Source organism: Muscardinus avellanarius (assembly GCF_963383645.1).
Source record: "Muscardinus avellanarius genome assembly, chromosome: 8".
Classification (NCBI taxonomy): domain Eukaryota; kingdom Metazoa; phylum Chordata; class Mammalia; order Rodentia; family Gliridae; genus Muscardinus; species Muscardinus avellanarius.
The window spans coordinates 108,392,566-108,417,391 of NC_137794.1; the positions used below are offsets into that span (position 1 = coordinate 108,392,566).

The 24,826-nt window shown below is 42.8% G+C and overlaps 1 protein-coding gene across 3 annotated transcripts in view; it reads left to right on the forward strand.

Annotated features, from left to right (window-relative positions):
* The window catches only part of ARID1B (AT-rich interaction domain 1B), a 404,291-nt gene that overhangs the window by 223,035 nt on the left and 156,430 nt on the right, over window positions 1-24,826 (forward strand). The window contains exon 5 of one of the 3 annotated variants that reach the window (XM_080700338.1): window positions 24,084-24,125. The exons of the other annotated variants lie outside the window; for them this stretch is intronic. Coding sequence (XP_080556464.1) covers window positions 24,084-24,125 — 42 coding nt within the window. The remainder of the gene's footprint in view (window positions 1-24,083; window positions 24,126-24,826) is intronic. 3 annotated transcript variants of the gene reach the window in all.

The following is a 24,826-nucleotide window of genomic DNA, read 5'->3' on the forward strand; positions in this document are numbered from 1 at the left end:
CAGGAACCCAGGTTTTAGTCCCATGTGCTCGAGTAACTGTGACCTGAGGCAAGTCTCAACCTGTTTGGCTTCCAGTTTCCTAACTAGGAGATAGAAAGGTATACTCAGTGCCCAGCATTCCTTTCAGGTTGTGAGCATCATTGCAGATAATGGGGCGGCAGTAAATGTGGCTGGTGACGCAGCACCTCAAAGGCTTGGGCTTTCCCAGCGGGTATCAGTCAGTGCCTGACGGATTTGTCTTACTCTTCTGACGCTGCTGTCGGTGCCTCCAAAGCTTGACCCTGGCTCACAGCGATCTCAGTAGCCATCCACTCTCCTTTCTACTGTTTAGAACCGACACTCGCTAAAGTGCACCGACTTGACGCTCCTCCTGTGACTCGGGTGATGGGAGGTGAGCTCTGTATCGGGCTGCTCCATCCCGGAGCCGAGGCCTCACGTGAACAGGATAATATAGGCGAATGCCAGGCACGCTGCCACCACCTCGTGTCCACTCCACTCGGGGAGTCAAGGCCTGTGTGGATGCGTTTACACTGAAAGCAGGCTCTGTCGTGAGCCAAGAACCCAAGGGTGCCTCTTGTCCTGGGTGAGCTTGGTGTCCAACTCTCACACTCGGTACCACGTGGAGGTTTGTGCTGAGTGTGCTCTGAGGGTAGAGGGTGCTGCACACAGTCTCACGGACTTTTTTTTTTTTTTAAATCTGACTAGAAATTGATTGCACCGTAGCCAAATTAGATGTCAGCTCAGAGGGAATTCAGTGGCAGACCTGAACAGAATAGAAGTGACAAGCGAAAATCAATTAAAGGAGCCAGCCGCATGGGTCTCCCTGAACACAGGCCAGCACTGTGGGATCTTACACTCAGCACCTTGCTGGAGATCAGTGTCTCGACACTGTGCACCGCTAACGCTCAGATGTGAAACCTTTGCACATCGTGACAGTTTTGAAGATTGCTGAATGCTTGAATATTTCCTGGCTTCTTGTTTTGTTTTGTTTTTCATGGTTCAGCATATAAACCTTTGATTTGGTGACAGAAATAAAAAAGGTATAAGCCTTGGTTAAATACTGTATTTTGCACTACCAACTCCCAAGGAGACAGAGCTTAGACGCTATCGAGGGGGAATGTGACTGAGATTGGCATCCCTATGCTTAAACTACGCAGAAGTCAAGACTCTAGCAATATTGTTGGTATTCTCTGTCCATTATTGGAAATGCTGGTGGTGATATTCTAGGCAAATTATTTCTTTTAACTCATCTCCCTTACCTCTTAGGCAATCCTGGTTCTCCAACAAGAATTCCGTGCACTAACCTAATACTCTTTCATGGAATTATCTTCCTTGACAAATTGGCCACACTAAGTTTATATTCTGTAGAATGCTGATTGTTACACTTAATTTGCTATTATGAGTTTTTAAACAAGGGGAGGTATGCCATGAATCATTGGTAACCTGAGTCCTGCCATGTACGTGATATGATAGCCTCTCTATACTTAAATGGGATAAACTAACTTGTAATATACTTCTAAAGGATTCAAGCATTTTTTACATCTTACCTAGCACAGCTACTAGTAGCTTCACAGGCATAAAACTTTGTGAGTTACTAAAGTTTCTAGCTTTCTGATATATTTGCCATGCACAATATAGTGTGGGATGATGTTATCAGCACCATTTAATTAATCAGCTTTTTTTGTGTGTGGGGGTCTGGGGATGGAACCCAGAGGCATTCGACCTCTGAGCTACACCCCCAGCCCTATTTTTTTATTTTTATTCTTTATTTTGAAACAGGGTCACATTGAGTTGCAAAGGGCCTCACTAAGTAACTGAGGCAAACTGTAAATCCTCTGGTCGCAGCCTCCTGAATGCTGGGATTACAGGCCTGCACACCACACTTGGCTTAATTAGCTTTTTAATAGAGGGTGATCTTCCAAGTTCTAAGGTAGAAGACACATTAGTTTTCAGTTAAATGTGAACCTTTAGATTGATACCACAACTAGAACCCATTAAATCTCCTTTGTAAACTAATGAGTAATATGTCAAACATATATTTTGTTACATTTATTCAATAGAAGTTTTGATTACCTTTTGCATATTAAACACTGTGCTGCTCTCTATGCTATGCCAGGAATAAAAGATGAACAGCACAGTATGCCGCTCTCTGCATTCTAGGCACATGTAGGCTGGAGTTGACAGTCAGATCATCTCGACTTCGCATCCTGAAGAGTGACTGGCTGACCTGACTGAGGGTGGCAGCCTGGGAAGAAAGAACTGGCATTTGATGCCGTCTCCACCCTGTGTCCAGCATACTTTACTCAGTGCTTAGTCTGTGGTGGAGACTTAGAGAGTGACTGTGGAATAGTGTGAACTGTGCTTTGAAGAAAAGAAGAGTTGATGAGAACCAGCAAGAAAGTAGATATGGAGAGAGAGAGAAAGCGGTCCTGCTTCTGACCGCAGCGAGAAGGAAGACAACTAAGAGTTTGGGCTCAGGCAGATGGGCGAATAGTTTGTCAGTTACTCTCAGAAGAATACAGAGTTGCTAGAGATCAGTGGGATAAGAAGTGAGCACAGTTTCTGACTTGCTAAATTCAAGTATTTTGAAGAGCATCCTCATGGGATTGTTCAGTACGTGGTTGGGAAATTCTAGTCAGGCCTGGAGCCCAAAGGGACAAAATGATGATAAAGATTCGGCTTCGTCAAATGTTTGCTATTTGGACGTGATGAGAACGTCTGTGAAAGATGCGTAGAGAAGATAATCTTCACTCTTTCCCTTTTTGGAGGTTCTGGGAGTCAAACCCAAGGGCCTCACACTTGCTAGGCAAGTGCTCTACCAATGAGCTACCCCTCAGCCCAAAGATAATGCCTGCAAATTGATAATTTTCACAGCTGATTACATTACTCTTTACTCTAAAGGGGACAAGCTCAGAATCAAGCCCTTCAACAGCCCCTTCTGGTTGGGGGAGTGTCATGGAAGCTGCCCGCTGGACAGCGTGTTCAGTGCCTTTCTGTCCCTCTTCCCAGCAGGGCAGTGCAAGTGTAGGGCACAGTGACCTGCCGCCACAGCCTTCCCACCCCACCGCTGCCTGTACCAGCCCCAGAAAGTCAGCTCTGGTGGGCGCTACATCTTCCTTGCCTTGCAGCCAGGCCGAGTCAGAGCCTCCTGGGGTCCCCTTCTGTAAGGCATAGTTACTGGAAACGTCTCACATGCAGACACAGGGGTAGTCTGGTCCAGGGAAGGGTGGTAGCAGTTGCTCTTTTGCCTTCGACTCTCAGAAGACATTGGCTGAATTAAGTTCTTGAACCAGCCTAGCCAAGACATGCCATCAGATGACAATCACCTGCTATTTTGCAGCATTAGAAACATTTCTATGGTGATCTTTATAGATCTTTGGATGGTCCGTGCTTCATTTTCATATCAATAAGGTAATAACTTAACCCCCCTTCTTTCCATCCTAGGGATTGAACCCATGGACAGTCTACCTTTGAGCTACACCCTCAGCCCTTTTTTTATTTTTGTAACAGGGTTTTGCTAAGTTGTGAGACCTCAAACCTGTGATCCTCCTGTATCGGCTTCTCAAGTACTGGGATTACAGGTATGCGCCAAGGTGCCTGGCTCAGTAATACCCTAATATGCAATTTTGTTTAATTTCTTTTGTCTAAAGCCACCTCAGTATGAATTTAAGCTTCTATATGCAATTCCAAATAGTAGGATGATTTGGTTTGGTGTTTTTTCAGATAGTAGATCTGTCCAAATGGCTGTTGAGCACTTAAACTGTGTCTATTCCAAGCTGGGATATTTTACAAATATAAAATATAATTGGATTTTTGAAGATATAGCATGGAAAAATAATTAAATATATTATTAAAATTAATTCCCGTTTCCTTTTACTTTCCTTAAAGTGACAAATAGGATACAGTAAATTATATTATGCAGGCACATATATTTTGGCCCAACAGTGTTGCTGTAGACAGATCTGCTCCAGATACAACCCCCACTACATCCACACAAGCTGCCCCGAGGTGGACTTGTCGGTGATGGACGCTGTCATTTCTAGTGTCTCTGCCCAGTGTATGAACCTGTGGAAACCCATAGTGATGCGGGTAAACTTGAGAGCCACCTTTGTTACTTATGGAGAATTTGGAAAGGGCAAAATAGAGGGATAATTGACACTTACTGAGCTACTAAAAAGTAATTCTTCAAATATCTAGTGTAGAAATGTACTTTTCTTTGTTTTAGCTATAATTTCTATAAAAATGACTGTAGCATTTTATAAAATATGTATTTATTTTCTGCGCTGTTCTGAAAGGGATTCAGAGAGTCAGTTGGTCACATGTGTTTTTAGAAAATGAGCAATAGTATTTGAAAGTCCAGTAAAATAAAATTTCATATTCCTTTGGATGATGACACCTTTTTGGGTGTCTCCTGAGATCAGACCCCATTCATCTGAAAACAAAGCGCTGTCAGCCTTTGAAGGACATCCCAGGAGTGCAGAGCGAGCCACTTAGAATGCGCCTTTTCAGAATCCACTTTGAAGTTGAAGCAAACACTGTCCCAGCTCCTGCCGCTCTAGTGCAGGTGTTGTGAGCCCAGCCAACTCTAAATGCAAACTGGCCCTGTTTCCAGGGAGAAAGTGATAAAAAAAAAAGATGGGGTATAATTTTTAAACTGCCTCCTTTTTATGATAAAACTCTCGGCCTCTGGGAAACACTTACTACAGTGTGGCTATTTACTGGTTGCCCGTCCACATGTGGGAAAGATAACCTTCAGGTCTCAGCCTGCTGTACATGTGTTCAGTGTGAGGACCTGCACTGCTGGAGTATGGGGATTACTGTCTCTAGCCTGCCTCCTTCATTTCCCCATAATTTAGTTTCTAAGCTAATCTGTAGCATACTTTCGAGGGGTACTACGGGGGAGAATACACAACGGATGGACCTTGCCTACATGGATCTAAGGAACAAAATAGACATGTATGTGGTTGCATATAAAATGACGTCAGTCTAGTCTTCAGAGTACAAAGTGAAATACATTCTAAAGGTGGGGTCATGGAAGTCTTGGAATAAAGCATGGGGGTTTCAGAAGGGCGGAATTATGGGAAAGTGAAGGGCATTCATATGGATAAAGAGCTGAAAAAAATACGGTAGCTTCAGCCACAACTCACCAGAGAGGGCGATTAACATTCCATTAATGAGTTCAGGGGGATGAAGCCACATGGCAGATTAGGAGCAGACTCCCCCATGGCCCGTTATCCCAAGGTAAGGAGTCTAGACACAGTTCTTTAGTATTCTCTGGGATTTTAAGTGGAATGACATTCAGATCTGTGTTTGCGGAAGAAAACACCAGGGCTGTGAAAGAGGGTAGTGTCAGGGCAACCAGTTTCACAGTATTGTGGCCCCTGACAGCGGGAGGCAGTCTCCAGAAACTGAAACAGGAGCAGAAGCTGGGTGGGTTTGAAGGACAGGATTGGAGAGGGACCTGGCAACGTTCACAGCTTCTTCCTATTCCCCTCATTTAATTCTCTTACCAACCCACGGAAGCATCTGTCACTACTACATTCACCAGGAAGCTGAGGCACACATGCCAAGAACTGGCCCCAGGACACAGGGCCAGTGCTTGGCGGGGTTGAACTCTGTCCTGCATAGTCTTCCTCAAGTTCCTGGTCTTCCTCGCTGTCTCTCCAGACGGGGGAAAGGCAGAGTTGAAGTCCTCAGATCTGTGGCCCAGCAGGTTCTGCTTCGGTTGAGGCAGGAAGGAGGGGAGGCCTCGGTACTAAATGCTGAAGCTCACCAAGCTCTCTTCTCATCTCACCCTCACCTTCCTGTGCGAAGCTCAGTCTTCTCTCAGAGCTCTGCTATGAGCCGGTGGCCTGTGACTCCATCTCCTCTCTTCTCCAGCTGCAGCCTGTGCCCTGCCTTGTTTGCCTGTCAGCTGGCCACTTCTTGGCTGTACACAGCATGTCAAGTTGTTAATGCCAGGACCGTGTGTTCAACTCAGGTCGCAAATTTGGTTGTCATCCCGGGTACTCCTGACTCACCCTCATTTGCACCCATTTTATTAAAACTAGAACCATCTGAAAGTCTCATGAGTCCTTGAAGTAGCACCACCCCACACCGTTCTCTTCTGATGAAGAGAAACACATTGGCACCATTTGCCGGACTGAAAGTCCCAAAGAACTTCAATAAAATTGAGAGCCAATTAGCAAATTATGTGTCTTGAAAGTTATTAGTACTATATTTAAAATAGAAGATAAATAGAATGAAGATAAGCTTTGAACTTTCTTTGATGAAGAATTAACTAAAAATGGTTCAGGTAGTTTTTTATTCTTGCTTTTTAACCTAGGTTGATAGCATCATTTTGTTATTCTTTTATACTTGGATATAAATTAAGCACTTACAAATGATTTAATTTGAATATTTTATGTATGTATGTATGTATGTATGTATGTATGTATGTATGTATTTAGTGGGTCTGGGGATGGAACCCTGGGGCATTCGACCTCCGAGCTACAGCCCCTGCCCTATTTTTTATTCTTTATTTTGAAACCAGGTCTCACTGAGTTGCAGAGGGCCTCACTAAGTAGCCGAGGCTGTCCGTGAACTGCAATCCTCCGGTCTCAGCCTCCCAAATGCTTGGATTACAGGCGTGCACCACCATGCCCGGCTTTGAATAATTTTTAAATTCACATATTTACTTAAAGTGTTGAGTAACCATCTAAGGTGCAACCTGAAAAATAAGTTACCTTTGTATAAATCCAAACTTAAACATGTTGAAAGGGTTAGAAGATGTTTGAATTTTTAATATATAATACATATGCCACTCCATGTTTTTGTTACTGATACTGTTGGTACTGTACATCGTAGGCCCGAATGAGAAACGGGGTCTTGACCGACACTGAAGCCGCCATCAGCTGTTGTCCGCAAATGGAGATCCAAAGTGTGGAGCAGAGTGGTGGTTGAAAAACATGTATTTTATTCAAATAATTGTTTCTCTGTTTTTTTCCTTAAAGCTTTGTTACTGATTCTTGTATAGTTTTAGGTAATAACTGAAAAATACTTAATTAGTGGCACACGAATTTATATTGTACTTCCTCTTGCCCATCGTCTGGATCCCTTAATTTTCCTCCAGAAGAGAAGATAAAGAATTTGTGACCATAAAAGCAGCAAACTGCATACAGTTAATGACCACGGCGACAGAATGTTGCTTATTTGCAGAATGTGGCGCGTCAGTTACGTGAAAGCCATGCTTGCCCTCTGCCCGAGGTGCGCACCTGGAGGCCGCTGGCTGGGGCGGGTGGGCGCAGGGACACCTGTGCGGGGCCACTGGACCACTGCAGCCCATGGCAGCTCCTCCGCTGCTTCATTTCTGGCCGGTATGTCTCATGGCACACACATCCAAGGAGGGAGATGATTGTTTGTTTGTTTGCGGTACTGGGAATGGAATCCAGGGGCATTCTGCCTCCAAGCTACATTTCCAGCCCAATTTTTTACTCTTTTTTATTTTCTCTTTTCTTTTCTTTTCTTTTCTTTTCTTTTCTTTCTTTCTTTCTCTCTCTCTTTTTTTTTTTTTTTTTTTTTTGGGTAGTACTGGAGTTCCTGGAAGCCCTTTTACCTCCGGGCTACACTCCCAGAAATTTACATTTTTATTTGGAAACAGGGTCTCCTAAGCCAGCGTGCCACCACTCCGGCAGTTGTTTTTATTTTCAAAACAGGGTTTCACTGAGTTGCAAAGGGCCTCACTTAGTAGCTGAGGCTGTCTGCAAATCGCAGTCCTCCTGTCTAAGCCTCCTGAATGCTGGGATTACAAGCCTGCACCACCACGCCCTGCGGGAGATGGTATTTTATAAAGATCTGTTCAGAGTCTCTGAAGTCCCCTGGCCTCTCCCTCAGACTGCTGGGGTGGGGACCTGGGCTCCAAGGCTGGGAAGGCCAGTGCCCAGCAAGGGCTTCCTGCAGAGTTTCTGCTACCACACGCTCTCCCTTCTGCTCCTAGAAACCGCCACCCACCCTTCATGGCTGCATGCTTCAGGAGTTGCAACTCATTTTGCAGCTGAGGGTGGGTCTGGAAGCCCTGCAGGAAGGACTCAGCCTATAGTGACGAGGGGGCGGGTCTGGGGCGCCAAGGTCCAAGGCCAGGCTGCAGCCCAGGGACTGGGTTCCATTTGTGTGGTAGAGGCCAACTGGGGCAAGCACAGCGCTCACCACTTGTGTTGGTGAGGAAAACCAATTAGCAATATATTTTTTAAAAACTGAGCAAAGCCCAGGCTTGTAAAGTTTCATCTGCTCTGCCTCTGCTTTACTGAATGCGATGGGCCCTGTTGGGGATTCTCCCTTCAGTCTTTGCAGCCTTCTCTGTCACGAGTACTTAGTGGCCTTGGGCACTCTTGCTAGTCATCTTCAATAGGAGTTTTAAGTGGGTTGATGCAGTCTAGAGATCTTTGAGTGTTAACACATAGATCAGGATGTGCCTTTAACCCAGCTAGGAGTAATCAGCTCTGAGCTCTTTGGGTTTTAAACTGTAATTCACTGGGGACATATGACTTTAGAAACTGTATTCTGTTGTTGCTAATTATGCACATAACTTTGAATTTGTTAGCGAGTTCTATTTCTTATCACATTTAAGTCACATAAGTTTTGGGAACATAATTGGTGGCCTAAGAATGTATACTGGCAGTTACTACGCCAAGACTGTGGTACTAGATGCCCCTTGTCACTCCAACCTACCTGGACAGCAGGAGCAGTGGCAACTTAGGGCAGACTCTCTGGTCAGGACCAGGAGGGTCGGGCTTTGGGTGTGCATACTTGTTGAGTGTCAGTAAGTGCTCTGGGTTGGCAAGCTTTTAACTCTTTCAACTCCCTAGCTTTGTGAATACTGATTTAATGAAAGGACTCCATTTTCTGTACCTCAGAAGGAATATGTATATTTTTAAAAAGCAGAATAAAGTATTTTATGTAAACTGGGACAGTTTGAAAAGTGTAACATGAATTAAATAAACACATCTTCCTCCCTCATTTTCCCATTTTTCTGTCACATTTGCCCCATTGGTGAAATACTAGATGTCAGAGCAAACTCTACTCAGGAGTGATCATTTTACTGTTATCTTAAAGATCCTAACCCAGATAAATGTTACCGCACTTCACATGCCTAGATGGAAGTTTCTAATGATATCTACCTCTAGGAGCAATTTTTATTTGTTGTAAACACATGGTTTATAGTAAATTCTAAAGTTAAGTTCTACCTACCTAATACCCATAGTGAGTTTAGGACTCTTTTATGTCTTAGTTTCTTCAAGTAAACCTGAAATGTTGAGATAAATAATACATTCCAGTAAGACTTCAAGCAAATATATGTCTTGACCAACTTTGCATTTAGATTGTACATAGTCATCTTAGGCTATTTATACTTTCATCTTTTATCCAACTTTTAAAATAGTGACTTCATGTTAATTATTGGTAATAATTGTTTTTAAATAAAATAAGGCATTGAGCTCACATTTTGTATGAGTCTGAGTCGATTTACCTGCCTCTGCAGACTTGCCACTGAACTCGAGTGCGACGTATGGAAGAAAATTAATTCCACACCATTTAACTTCAGCTGTAGTGAGGTCCTGCTTTCTGGAGCCCTGGCTTTTTACTCTTCCCAGTATGAAAACAGTGATATGTAGCCTGTGTTTCAGGGATTCTGGGGTAGCCTTCATCCTGCACACTGACCAAAGCTGTTCACAAACTTTTGGTAAAGTGTGACATAAATAGAATGTTACTGTCAATGCCAGGTTTCCTTTTATGTTTGGCTATACATTGTTTATTTAGGAAACCTCGTTTTTGTTAGAAACTTACAAAAATATATATTGGACAAAATGGAGTCTACCCAGTATAAAGATGCCGAAAATGCTTGCTGGGAAGTAGACGTTTCAGACATTAAAAATGCACCCTTTCCTCCTCGATGCTGCATGCCAAGCCTTTTGTGGCTTTATAAGAGGAAGGAAATTCTTGGTATAAGTGTGGTACTCTGAGTTTTCTTTTGCATTTCCTCAAGCTATTGGATCTATCAAATGCAAATCTATTGTTTTTCAAGAAATTTGAAAAGCATTTGAATTTTAAAACATCTGATCTATAAGTAAAAGGTATGAATTATGAAGATATGAAGGTTGTAATGTTTTCATGTCTGAACATGTACATGCTATTTTAGCTTTAGTTCTTACTGTAGTTTGTAAGTTGATTTGTTGGTTTTCAGTTAAAGTTGAAATTTATATACAGTTCTATTAAATGACAATATGGGCTGGAGTATAGTTCAGTAGTGGACGGCTTACAGGAGGCCTGATGTTTGATTTCTGATCACCACAATGAATGAATGAAAGACAAAAGAGCCTTATTAAACAAGTGCAGTCCCATTCTAAATTCAAAAAGCAACCTATCGTTGTTTTTTTACCAAAGCAAAACTTTAAAAAATTCAACCTCTCCTAAAAGAAAAAGATGATAACTCTCTAGTCATGTAGAAGTTTCTAGAAATTATTAACTGAAAATTTTAATTGTATTCTAGAATACTTCATCTCAGTAAAATAAAAATGAAAACTAAAGACACTTGAAGATGAGAAAATTTTTAATATTGTTTTGATTCTTCTTGTCTATGTTTGGAAAAGTTAACTTGGTTAAATTTGTTAAAAATGCAAAACATGTTAATATGCAGAAAATAGAATCATCATAGGACATTATAGCATTTGTGTGTGTGTGTGTGTGTGTGTGTGTGTGTGTCTGTGTGTGTGTGTGTGTGTGGTACTGGGGTTCCTGGAAACCCTCTACCTCTGGGCTGCACTCCCAGACACCTATTTTTTATATTTTTATTTGGAAACAGGGTCTCTTAAAGCTGGCTTTGAACCTGCGCGATCCTCCTGTCTCCGCCTCCCAAGTGCGGGGATTACAAGCGTGCACCACCATGCCCGGCACATTATAGCATTTCTAATAGAACATTTCTGTTATCTCAAAACGTCACCCCTGGCCATTCAGAGTCAGCCCCTTTCTCATACCCAGCTCCTACAGTACCTTAGGTGCTATAGATTTGCCTTTTGTAAAATGTCATATAAATGGAATCATATAATCCTCCTCTTTATCTTCTTTGACTTATCATAGTTCACTTGAAGCCGGGCACAGCATTCCACTCCCAGTATTTGAGAGACTGAAACAAGAGGGTTGCATGTTCAAGGCTAGCCTCAGCAACTTAGTGAGATCCTATTTCAAAATTTTAAAAAGGGCTGGTGGGTATAGGGTACAGGTAGAATGCTATTGGGTTCAATTCCCAGTTACCCATCTCCCCAGGTGCATTTGATATTCTTTCATTTTATTGCTGTAATTGACTTAATTTTTTATTGATAAAATAATTTTCTGTTATAAATTACACTATAGTTTTATTTAGTTATTCACCGTATTTTTGTTTTGTTCAGATTTGGTCAATTATTAATGCAACCTATATAAACATTTTCATACAGGTTTCATGTGAACATACTTTCATTCCTCCTGGATAAATACTTTGATATAGGATTACTGTTTCATATGGTTAGACTACATTTACCCAAACTGCACTATTTTTCTGGAACATATATATTACAAAAGTCAATTCTCTTCACTAACACCCATGTTTTTATCATGGGAACAGGAAAGTTATTCTTCCTCTTAACCCCCTCCCCACCAAAATAAAGTAGTCCCCCAATGCCTTATCATCTGGAGATATACTCTGAAGATATCCAGTGAATGCCTGACACATGGATACATCAAGAATCAATCTGACATGGCTACTAAGTAGTATATATATGTCTACTAAGTATATAACTGATATGGCTACTAAGTAGTGACTACCAGGCAGGTACTGTATACACCGTGGATACTTTGAACAAAGTACAAAGGAATTGTTCATATGCTGAGTGGTACAGAGTTGGTCAGTGTGGTATTTCATGCTAGTATGAATGGTGCACAGTATAAAACTTAGGAATGGTTTGTTTCTGTAATATTCTGTTCTATATTTTTGGATCCCAGTTAACCACAAGTAACTAAGCGGTGGCAAGTGAAACCACTGGTATGGAAGGTCTGTCATAACACTACGCTCTGGTGCGGAGCCTGGAGGGTTCCACCTCCGCTCGTGTTCAGGTCTTTCATCCTTCAAGAGACTACCGTGATCATATGTGACCAGAACTCTTGAGGGCTGCCCTGTTATTCAAGGCCAAGATGTGCTCGATGGTGTGCGGTAGCTTTCCTTAGTAACGCCGTCACAGATGAAGAGCCTGCGCTCTCCCCAGGAGTGCGTAGGAGTGTGGCTGCCTGCCTCCTGGGCCAGGCTTCATCCACACTGTGCTGCCTGCAGGCTGGGTTCATTGATTCCCATATAACCTGACCCTCGGGCACCATTTCCTGGAAAGAGAGTGAGTGAGTGAGTGAGTGAGTGCAAATTATCCCCTTGTATTTTTTTTTTAATGGAAATACCTATCTCCTGAATGATTGGTATTTCTGGAATCCTTTAGAAATAAGATGTTTAAGGGTTTGTTTCTAGATCGTTAGTGAACAATTTTGAATGTTAAAATAAAATTTGTAGCAGAGTATTATTTCCAATTAGTATCTGTTTTTGAAGACTTCCTCTTTTCCTATATAGTTTGTTATAGAAGATATATTTATTTTAGAGATGAGAAGGAAAATACTGATATATTCCCAGTTAGTTATCTCAAAAACTCCCCTTTCTAAATTCACTTCTTCCAAAATGTCCTGTGTCATTCACAGGTACCACCTATAGGCATTCTGATTTCACTGATGCTCCTAACAGGGAAGGCTGTAGGAACCAGTTCCTGTGAAAGTTAAGCAGAGACCTGGCCCATAAGGAGCCACATAGTCAGGGCTCTCTTTGGACCAACAGGGCTTTGGGAATATCTAAAAAGAATTTAAAAAAGATTGTCTTCCCCAGATAATTCTTTTATAGCTTTGCAATTACTAGTTTAGTTAAATAGGCAGATTCTTAAAAATAAGCTCGATATTAAACAAGAGTTCCTTGTAAGGTAAAGGGGAAAGCTTGTAGTTAAGTTTATCTAATCGTATATATTCTTCCTCTTCTGTTGAGTTGTATTTCCATTCCAATTCTGTAATCAAGATAGCCTTACGCAATTTAACTCAAACGTTGGAAGGTCTAAAAAAGATCTTTGTGATCTTTGGCTGTAACCACCATTGCAGTGTTTCTGAAACCCAGCTATTTTGGGAGAAGTAGTTTAGGACAAGAAACACAGTTTTCTTATTTGCTATTTCTCTTATATCCATACCAGCAGAGTTAAGACCAAGGACGTTTGGATTGTGAGGTGGTAGCAGATAAACCAAAGGCCCATACTATGTGCACACAGTCATTTTCTGGCAATAATAGAGGTTCAGTTTGTTTACCTAAAAATGTGTTTTTAGATTATTTTAGAATCTGATTCTCATATAAGCAGTCATCTTTATTATACCTCACTCTCGGGGCACAGTGCCTGACTTTTACGTGCTTTGTTTATGAGGCTGCCAAAGCTGGTGTGTCTGCATGGCATGTCTTCTACACAGGCTTACGGCCGCTTTCACCTTGCCTCTCTACTAACCTCAGAGAGATCGGGACCAGGAGAGGGAGTTGAGTGTGAGCAGCAGCCCTGGTCGCTGTGGTGGCGCGTGCCTACGTCCCAGTACAGGCAGGCCGAGGCAGGGAGATCCCAGGTTAGTAGCCAGCCTCACCAGTTTAGCAAGGCTCTTTGCAATTTAGTGAGACATTATTTCAAAATAAAAAGTAAAATAGGGCTGGAGGTATAACTGGAATGCCTCTGGGTTCAATTCCCAGCATGAAAAAAATTAAATTTTTTTTGAAAATTAAAGAAAAGTAAAATAAGCCTGGGAATGTAGTTTGGACGTAGGGTACCTGACTTCAGTTCCACCCAGTGCTGCACACAAAAAAAACACATTTGCCACATTCTTGTCTTTTTGTATCTTGAGAATTTACCTGTGTGTGTGTGTGCGCGCACACACACACACACCGGGGATTAAATCTAAGAGTTTGCTACCTCTGAATTATACGCTAGCCCTGTTTTATTTTTTTCTTTTGAAACAGGGCCTTGCTAAGTTGATAACGCTGTCCTCAAACCTGCAATCTTGCTGTCTCAGCCTCCTAAGTATTGGGCTTACAGACATTCGCCTGTTTTATTCAGGTGTTTCTTTCAAAGGTAAAATTATTCCATTTGTGAACTCTAATTAAAACTAGAAAGTTTATTCTTTGGCTTATGCTTTAAGAGTTCTAATTTATCCAACTGTAGTATAGTAAATTTGATTGATTAACTTTGTGTGTATAAACTGTTGGGTAAACAGGCAGGGAATACTGCTTAAAATAGCAGTGAATTATGACCAAATTAGATCATACAGTAATAGACAAATATGTAGAAAATGACTAATTATTTACTTTTGATAAAATTCAAAGTACCACTTATATAGCATTCAAAAGTTTTCCAATAGTTCTAGATAAATACTAGAAGTATAAAAATAACTTTTATACATGTGACTTCTTTAGGTATAGGATTCTTAATGATTCTTAATCTACACATACTTTGTAACTTACATGTAACTTACAGCATTAAACGAGGTCGGCTCCTGTTCAGCTTCTCATTCAGGTATTAAAGGAATGTCCCTGTGTGGTGACCTCTGGCCTGGCGTGACCTGTTGCTCGGGTAGCACATTCTCCATGCAAAGCCAAAATTTACCTTTTTTTTAAATTAACTATAACTTGTTACATGTCTAAATTAATGATCATATCTTAAAAGTCCCTAAGTACCATCAGCATATAAGACTTAGTCCTTGTAAAGGAATTTAAAATCTACTCTGGTTAGAGAAACCAAAGCACCAAATATATATTGATCATCATTAAATACAGCAAAGCTGGTGTCTGGTTTGATTGGTGTTTTGCTTTCTAGTAATATTAGTATGTAATACAAGAGGGTATCAGCAACCAAAAGGTAAGTAAGACTTTTAACCTACATAATCATGTTAGTTCTATGTGTTTTGTTTTGGAGATTGGGCCTTGCTGTGTTTGCCAGCGTCGTCTAAACTCATGGGCTCGGGTGGTCCTCCTCCCTCCATCCCACCAGTAAGGGGCATGTGTTCCACCAGCCCTGGCTCAGGCTGAGCGTGGGTCAGACCTCGTTACGTGCATGCCTGTATTATAATGAGCTGTGCTGAAGTTGGGTTCATAGGCGTGAGTTTGTATCCTCGTATTTGAGTTCTCAGGCTGCAGTTTGTTTCTTCATACATGCTTAATTGTTCCACAAATATTCCTACGTCTCCACTGTGTATTTGCGGTCCCATCGCACACATTTGTGCTTCCACTGAGCTCATTTCACTGTGCTCTGGGATTGAGCTCTTTGTGCTCCTTCTAGAGAGGTTCTTGTGATGTTCACATTCAGTAAAGGGAGAGAGAGAGCGGGGCGTGGTGGGCATGCTTGTCATCTCCGCACTTGGGAAGCTGAGACAGGTGGATCGTGTAGGTTCCAAGCCAGCCTCAGCTACTTAGTGAGGCTCTCAGCAACTTAGACCCTGTTTCCAAATAAAGTATAAAATAGGTCTGTGAGTATTGCCCAGAGGTAGAAAGCCCCTGGGTTCCACCCCCAGTACCCCCCCACACACACACACACAAAGAGAGTCAACAAGAAAGCTTTAAAAGTGGCAGGAGGAACAGAGGTTGGGCCATCTGGTGGCTGAGCATTTTGGGGGCTGGCATGTACAGAGGCCTGTGGTGAGCAGGGGCCACCTCTCACGGCCAGGAGCAAGCCACGGCCACGGGGCATCGGGAGGGAGGCTACTGGAACCATAGTGTTCCGCTTCCTGTTGATCGTGGTAAGGAAGCAAGGTTTAGCTTACCGTCTTGAAGGCCTTTGGGAAGTTTGAGGAAGTAGAGATGTGGGAGGCCTCGCTGTGTGGCTGCCCTCCAGAGCCGCGGGGTTCTGGGCCTCTGCCTGTGAGCGCACGGCCCCTGTGTTTCCTAACTTAGTGTGTACAGCACATCAGTCAGCTTCTGCTGTGTGACGAACCAACTTATAACTTGGTGTGCAGAACTGGATTCACTTACTCTGTGCACGACTCCACCACCTGGCCGCCTGGCCTGGCTCGGTGGGTGGTTCTCCCAGGGTGCTGGACTCAGTCTTCATTCTCAGTCCGCAGCCGGCAGCCTGGGGCCTCACTTCTCTGGCCGAGGGTCCCTTGGCTCAAGCAGTATGGCAGCTACACGTGTGTCTCTTGAGCCCCCAGGTTGGGCTATGTTATTCACATGGCAGCCCGTTCGGTTTCAAGAGCTCAGTTAGAAAGGCGCATGGCTTCTCGTCTCGAGGTGGGTGGGCCTGGCGCCTGTGGTTGAGCTGTGCACTTGGGCCCATTGGCGGTCAGTTGAGGGTGGGGACGTGGGCTCTGCCTTTGGGTGGGGCTGTCCTGTCAAGTCACTTTGCACGGTTGTGGCTCTTCTGTGCGCTCTGTACCCGCTCTCAGCCAGGCCCCTGGTTGGTAGCCAGCGCCCTCTCGCTGCTGAGGGAGTGGGCGAGGGTGCCCTCGTTGACTTAGAGGAGGGAACAGGGAGGCATGCGTGCACGATGCCCACTGCCTTTGTTTTAAATTAACAGTCTGGGTATGAAGATATAGCTAACCCCCTCGCCTAGAGACTCACGTGAGTGTATAGTGTGAGGAGAAAAAGTAAAATTATAGCATCATGCACACTGTTCTGAAACCGTGTTACACGGAATTCAGTATAGCAAGTGCCATTTGGTTGTACCGAGGTATTTTATCATTATTGTCAATATTTCCCGGGCCCGATTAAGGTTTTAGTTCATCTACAGTACACTCGGAGAGTGATTGCTCCACCGGCAGCGTCTCGCAGTCCAAGGCTATTGTGTGTTTTGAGCCAGACACGGAGCAGGCCCAGCACGTGTGTCCTTGGGCTGTCTGTGGGCCGCACGTGCTAAAGAGGAGAGTGAGGAGAATTCGTCCGCAAATGCTGGCAACGTTTCACTTCTTACATCAATTGCAAAGTGCCATGATGACGATGATGAGGAGGAGGAGGAGAGGATAGAGGATAAAGGATAATGGCTAAAATTAAGACTTTGCCACCCAGTCCAGCGTGTTTCCTGTGAGTTTGCACGTGCGTGCGTGTGTGCGTGAGAGAGACAGCGAGACTGAGACAGGCTTGTCCCGCAGCTCATATTGTCTAAACCCTGGGACGTGGCTTGTTAGTGTCCGCTTTTCCTTAAGGTAGGTAAAAGTATGATCAGCAGAGCGGGGTCTAGTCGCTATACTGATCTTTTTGGCTCAACCAAGGCAGGCACAGCAACAGTGGAAATGAAATAATATTTTTGTCTCTTGGAGACCAGTACAGGCAAAAATTACTTTTACTAAAAACATCTAAATTTTTAGCCGTATTCTTATGAAGAAATATCATTGTGACAGAGAATCTGTTTCGTTCTCATTGGTCATCACCAATCTCTTCCTTCCACCCCACCCCCTTTGGGTTGAATGACTCACTTAGGTAATTTTGCCTTTTGTATCCCTGCCTGCAGTTGGAGGCAAATTTTATATCCTTTTAGTGTTTAATTATGGTACCGTTATAGTATCTGATATCACTGGAGAAAATAATGGGTTATTCTTCAGTTATTCAAATAGAAAACTAGAACTAAGGTACCTCCTACCCTGTTGTTTCGAAATAAATCACATGTGAATCAAATATATAAGTGTAAAAAGTAAAGCCAGTCCTTAAGTCTTTTTCTAAAGAAAACATGAATGGATATTTTTTAAATCCTGGAATGAAAAATTCACTTTCTATCCAGCATGACACAAATTCTTGAAAGCATGAGGAGAGAAGTGGATAGATTTGTCAACCTGGCCAAGACAGCACACACCTGTACTGGAGGGACTGAGGCCGGAGGACCAGCAAGCGAGGCCGGCGAGGCAGCATAGGGAGACTCTCATCCCCCCAAAGGTCCTTCTGAAAATAAAGTTGGGCTGGGATGTCGTTTGGAGGTTTAGTTCCCCCAGGCTCTATCTCCAGCCCTCACCCTCACCACAAATTAAAAAAAAAATTCTGATTTTCATTCTGCTTTTAGAATTTAGCATGTAAGCATTTTCCTGTTATAAAATGTTTTTTGAAAATCGAGTTTTTCATAATTATTTATGTGGTGCTGGGGATGGAAGCCAGGGGTGTTCTACCTACGAGCTACATCCCCAGCTCAATTTTTTTTTTTTTTAAATTTTGAAACAGGATCTCACTGAGTTGCAAAGGGCCTCACTAAGTAGTTGACGCTGTCCTCAAACCAAGATCCTCCTGTCTCAACCCCCCAAGTACTGTGATTACAGGGGTGTGCCACCACATCCGGCTTTTTTTTTTCATGATTTTTTAATGTTATATAGCCATTCCCCGGTGTTATACATTTCCAATTTATTATTATCTTAAATAATGTTTACAGTATTCATGCTTAATATATAAACAGGAGGTCTAAAATTGTTTTCTTAAAATAGATTTTTCTGGGCCGGGCGTGGTGGCACACGCTTGTAATCCCTGCGCTTGGGAGGCAGAGACAGGAGGATTGCGCAGGTTCGAAGCCAGCCGTGCTGGCTTAAGAGACCCTATTTCCAAATAAAAAAAAGTATAAACAATAGGTCTGGAAGTGTAGCCAGGAGGTAGAAGGGTTTTCAAGAACCCCAGTACCACCACCACCACCCCCCAAAAAAATAGATTTCTCTGGCAGATTTCTGAGTGTGCTCGAGGGTCCTGATGTACACTGGAATGTTTTTTTATTTGCATACCTTTCACAGGTGCTGGGGAGTCTGCTTACTGAACACACAAGCCTTGACTACTATATTTTTAGTTTTTACCAACTTAGAAGAGCAGGCATGTACTTATATTCCCATGATTATTATTGGCATTGATTAGCTTTTAATGATGTTATTGACTTACTTTACACAATTGCTTTTACTTATTTTTATATATTTTCTTAATTTTATTTTATTTTTTTATGGTACCAGGGATGGAATCCAGGGGTTTTTGTACCTCTGAGCTACACCCCCAGCTCTATTTTTTAGTCTTTTTATTTTTGAAACAGGGTCTCACTGAGTTGCGAAGGGCCTCACTTAAATAGCTGAGGCTGTCCGCCTCCCAAATGCTGGTATTACAAGCGTGCGCCACCACGCCCGGCCTTTCTATTTTTTATTCTTTATTTTAAAACAGTCTCACTGAGTTGCAAAAAGCCTCACTAAGTAGCTGACGCTGTCTGGGAACCACAGTCCTCCTGTCTCAGCCTCCCAAATGCTGGATATAAGAGCATGCGCCACCAGCCTGGCTGTTCTTGATTCTTTTTACCTGATAGTGTATCTGAGAAATGTATCCCATCTACATAAACATAGTTACCTTGCTCTCCACTCCCTCCCTCCTCTGTCCTCCATTTTCCCTGCCCAGCTCTGCTGCCAGCTACTGGGCTCAAGTCAACCTCCGCCCTCAACCTCTGAAATAGCTGAGACCACAGGCACCCCGCCACACTGTCCCTAGATCTTTGTAACAACAGGATAAGATTTATGTCTTGCTGTGTAGTAATTTTTTCAACACTCTCTTGTTGATGGACATTTTAGTTTTCAGTTTTTCACTATTAGAGGCAAATCCGTAAACCTTCTTGCAAATCTTTATTTTGTTCTCAACATCTATCAGATTCTTGAGTTAATAGCGTTAATGTACATTTTGGTAGGTAACTGCCAAATTGTACTTCATTCCAAAATGCATTCTTATCAGTATTATTTTATCAAAAATTTTAATCTTTGGTAATCTGTTGTGAGAAAGGTGAGTAATGTACTTTTTATTTGCATTCCTTTAATTATGAGGAGGGTTCTTTATACAGGATTATAAATGGGCGTTATTGTGATCCTGATATTAGAATAAAAAGAACTTAAATGCAGCACAGTTTTAGCATTGTTTTATTTTAATGATAATGCTGAAATTAGTATTGTTCGTACTTTCAGTGTGCTTTACAGGTAAAAATGGAAAAGGCTTTGAAAGTAAAAAAATAAATAAATAAATAAATAAATGATAACCAGCTCTACTTCTCAGAGTTTGGAGCACTAGGAGTTAATCTAGGGGCCTTCTGCCTCCAAGCCACACTTCCAGCCCTCTTTATGTTTTCATTTTATTTTGAAACAAGGTCTCATTTGCTGAGACTGGCCTTGAACCTGAGATCCCCCTGTCTTGGCCTTCCAAGAATGTGCCACTGTACCCAGCCCTACTTCGAAATTTTTTTTAGTTCAATTCCCCCCAGTTTAGTTACTGAAATGATTGGCAGTTGTGATTGTTATTTTGAGTTGGTGGCAGGGACTCGGGAAGACGGCGTTGAGAGGGCCGGTGGCTGAGCTGCTGAGTGCATCTGCTCCACTTGAGGTGCTTCAGAATTCCTTCCAGGTGCCACCCGCTAGGGCACCTGCGTTGCATGTCGGTTGTAGCGCGATTTGAACTCGTGATTGAACAGGAAGGCCTTGCCTCTGCAGGCACTATGTTTCTTCCACTTTGTCTCTTGTCCCCTCACACCCTGACTTGAAGGAGCCCTGTGGAAGTTTTCTGCCCCAGGGAAGATGTTTCTCATCAGAGTATTCAGAGTTACGCAGAGTATTCAGACTTATCTTTACATTCGTGGTAACATCTGTGGCAAAGGAAAACACTGGCCATTATTTTACACTTTTATCTTTGGTAAAACTTGTTACTCATTTTTTTTTTTTTTTCTGATTCTGTGTATCACCAACTAACTGTAAGTCTCCCCAATCTGAAGTTTATAAAAAGGAAAATGATGGCACCATTTATAATCTCATCTGTTTCTGAAATTGTTTTTAAATTGTGTAATGCATAGATTTCCAAACTCATGGGCTTACCACCCTCTTTGCAGAAAGAAAATCACCCGCTTCCCCGGGTGCTTCTCTTGCCCGTTCGCCCCCACGAGCACCCATGACTGCCTGCCCACCGCTCCTCCTGCCAGGCATCAACTCTGGGAATCTATGGAGTAATGAAAGTCATCAGTTTGACTAACTTATAACATTAAGCACAAAAGTTGTATGTAATCGATATCCCAAATTATTTATTAATGAATTGTAAGGGTGTTTCTTTTGAGAAATTTAGATCAGATATATGATGATTTAGTGAAAGCAAAAAATTAACATTTCGATATCAATCCCCTATCTACCAGTTTGTCATCGTCTTTCTACTGAGATTGTATTAACTTTTCCATTTGTACAGTTTTAACCTGAAATTGTGATTACTGCATGGTCAAATTAAATTCGACGATGTTGGTTGGCTATTAACTTAAGTCCCATCAGATTAACACAGATGCACTCATAACTTTTATGAATTAATGGCAATTTGGGCTTGTGAAATGCAAAGTAATTATCAACTTTTATTTTAAAATATTTAAAAGTTATGGCAAAAGGAGCAAAAAGGGCCTGGCTGGTTTCTGTTGATATGTTTAAAGACTCCTACCTGGGAATTATGTGAAGGTGAAGTACCCCCTGACTCCCACTAGAGGGGGATTCCTTCCAACCTAGGTGAAATGCACCCTTAGACAAAACAGGAGAACCTTTGCAGGGCACTTACATTCCTTTAAGAATAAATCGATGTTGATCACATATTTTTAGGATCAGGTAGTTTTTTTTTTCTTTTTCTATAGGTATGGAAATTAAAATCTTACACAAATAATGTAAAAGATACTGAAGTAGGGCACACTTGTTTTAAAAGTATGCCACCTAGGACTCTCAGAACACTTCTGAGATCTGCTGGAGATGGGGTCCTGCGTGGAGTGTTGCGGGCGCCGTGCGATCTCCCTTGGCCCTCGGCCCCCTTGGCCCTCGGCCCCCATGCGGGCCTTGCTTCTCAGCAGAGATGAACACCGGAGAGTTCTAATCTGCACTGACAGCTTTGCTTTGCTATCACCTGTAGTTGTCAAACATAGTAAATTCCTATCTTTAAATAGATTTCTATTTGGCACTAAGTTTTCTTGCTACCTCGACTTTTCAGAATATGTTAAAAAAAATTCAGAACTCTTTAGGTGTTTTTGCCTGTTTAAATTTTAATATGTTTAAAAATGTATATATCTTAACACATATCTTCATCAGGACTTAATGCGGTGGTTAGTGACTGAGATATGTCGTTATAATTAGTGTGTATAATTGACAAGCAAATGTCATAATGTTAACAGTAAAGTTCAGCAAATTTGTTTGTGCTTTCCTTTTAACTAAAGTTTTTAATCTTTAATTATAAAATATCTGAGGATAAGCTGGATGTGGTGATGCATACCTGTAATCCAGTACTTGGGAGGCTGAGACGGATTACAAGTTCAAAGCCAGCCTAAGCAACTTAATGAGGCCCTGTTTCAAAACAAAAATAATTTTCAACGTTATATTTTCAACTTTTGATGAAAAAGGGCTGGGAGTGTTGATTGGAGGTATAATGTCCCTGTATTCAATCCCCAGTACCCCGAAATTTAAAAAACACATTTGAGGTTACTAACCTAGTAATTGTGGACGACAGGACTTGAGAAATTCGATCATATGTAAAATGCAAATCGCTTCTTTGTTTTCTTTTCTTAAACTAAAAGTCTATAATAAGGCTTGTTTCTAAATCTAACAGTTAGCTTTGGAAATGGAAGTGTAAACAGAAATGCTGTCAGTGAATCTTATAATGATTTTCCACTGTAGTTGATGCAACATTGCAGTCTTTAGCCTAAAATCATATTTGGTATCAGCAAATCATATTTGGTATCAGCAACATATGGTTTTCATCAACATGCGGCTGCTCATCTTCTCAGTCCATGCCGGAGCCCGCTTTGCACTCTGCATCAGCCTTTCAGCAGTGTGCATGTGTGCATGTCTGTGCGTGTCTGTGCGTGTCTGCATGTGTGTGCGCGTCAGTACTGAGTAAGGGACACAGAGCGGGCCTCACTTTCAGTAGCAATTTCACTAGCAATTTTTGTTGTTGTTGTTGTTGTTGTTGTTGTTTTTATGTTACTGGGGATGGGACCCAGGGGCATTCTACCTCAGAGCTACACCCCCAGCCCTGTTTTTTTTTTCTTTATTTTGGAACAGGGTCTCACTGAGTTGCAAACGGCCTCACCTTATAAGTAGCTGAGGCTGTCTGGGAACTCCGATCCTCCTGTCTCACTCCGGAATGGTGGGATTCCCAGCGTCCACCACCACACCCGGCAGCAGTGTCTTCTTTTTAACCTCTACTTTCCCACAGCATGGCAGTCTAACTGGAGTTATCTTCATTTCTGTATTTCTGTCCCCCAAGGGAAGAATCTGATTTTGTTTTGTAGAAAGATACATCGGTCAGACCTCTGTGCCGTCTGCGTAAACACAGCACGGTGCCTGGTTCTGGGAGGGCTCAGACCCTCTGGGGCGCTGGCTCCAGCCCCTCCTGCCAGCCTCGCCTCCCAGGACTCTCCCACAGGTTCACATTTGTTCCGCCGTCTTCGTGCTCACACTCTTCTATCATGTATTGGCTCTTTGTAGCAGTCAGAGCTAAAAGCTTTATACACCAGACTGAATAATTATGTTTAAAAAACAGTAATTATCAATGCATGTCTTGTTCCACGCAGCTTTTTTAGTTCATGTTAATGGGCTCTGTCTTCGAACGCACAAGACTGGCAGCCAGCTTTAAGTTTTGCCATCGTTCTCAACTTGTTGCGTAGACTCTGCTGCCATTTCCGGAGCACTGCTTTCAGGATCTCTTGCTCTGCAACATTCCAGAGATTCAGCACTGCCCACTCTGATCCGAGCAGGGCAAGCAACTACTAGCAGGCCCACCAGCGGAGCGAAACTGCCTCCCCAGTGAGCCTGGCTTCCCGCGCCGCCTGGCTGGAAAGGTCAGAGTCCTCTCCAGACTCGGGGAAGGACCCGCCTTGCTCTCCTGGGGCAGGTGGATCCCACCCACAGCGGCCGCGAGGACTCCCGTCTCTCCACCCTAGCAGCAGACATTGCTGAGCGGCCTCCTCGGCTCTGCTTCTGTGGCTAGCCCCAGGCAGTTCTTGTCAGGGCCCAAATTAGGTTTTTCCTTAGGATTTCAGGTTGAAGTCTTGGCCTCGGAGGATGCAGCCCTTGGACTCAAGGTGTGTAGTCTGGCAGTTCATGGTGTGGGGTTCCTTTGGCCCCGGGTGGGTTGGAGGGCTCCATTTGGGAGCATTTGGTCATTAATAAAATCCTGAAGTTTCAAAATTTTCTCGTTAAGGTTTCCCTTTGATTGTGATTGAAATGAGACTTAGTCTTGACATTATTTTTCCTTGCTTCTTTTCTTTGTTGTGGAAGGTTTGAAAAATAGAACAGGAAACCAAGAGTTTGATTTAGTAGCCATTGACTTTTAAATCTGATTTATCCAGGGAGCAGGAGCAAGACTTAAGGAAATATCTTCTCCAGACGGGGAAGTGGAAATGTTGGCGGAGGCTAGAGCATCCTACGCAGTCAGTTCACAGCTCGCGTTTAGTGGCCTGGCTTCTGCATCTTCCCCTCTCAGCGTTGACCCTGCTGGCCCAGTTACAACCAGGTTAAACCCAGCTGTCCCTTAAGGAGCCCACAGTGAGTGGGTAGAGAAAGACTTATAAACAGATGTGCTGTCCTGCAGTGGGCTTGTCTCCATGCTAGGATTCTTTATACTATGGCCAAGCGTATGAAGGAGTGGGGTAGAGGGGAAGGCTTTCTAAAGAGCTGGTCCTGGGCTGAGTTTGTAGGATTTGGGTTATATCGAGACAAGAAAGCAAGGCAGGAGAAATGAGAGCTATTGGGGGTAAGAGCACTATGAAAATATCAGCGGTAA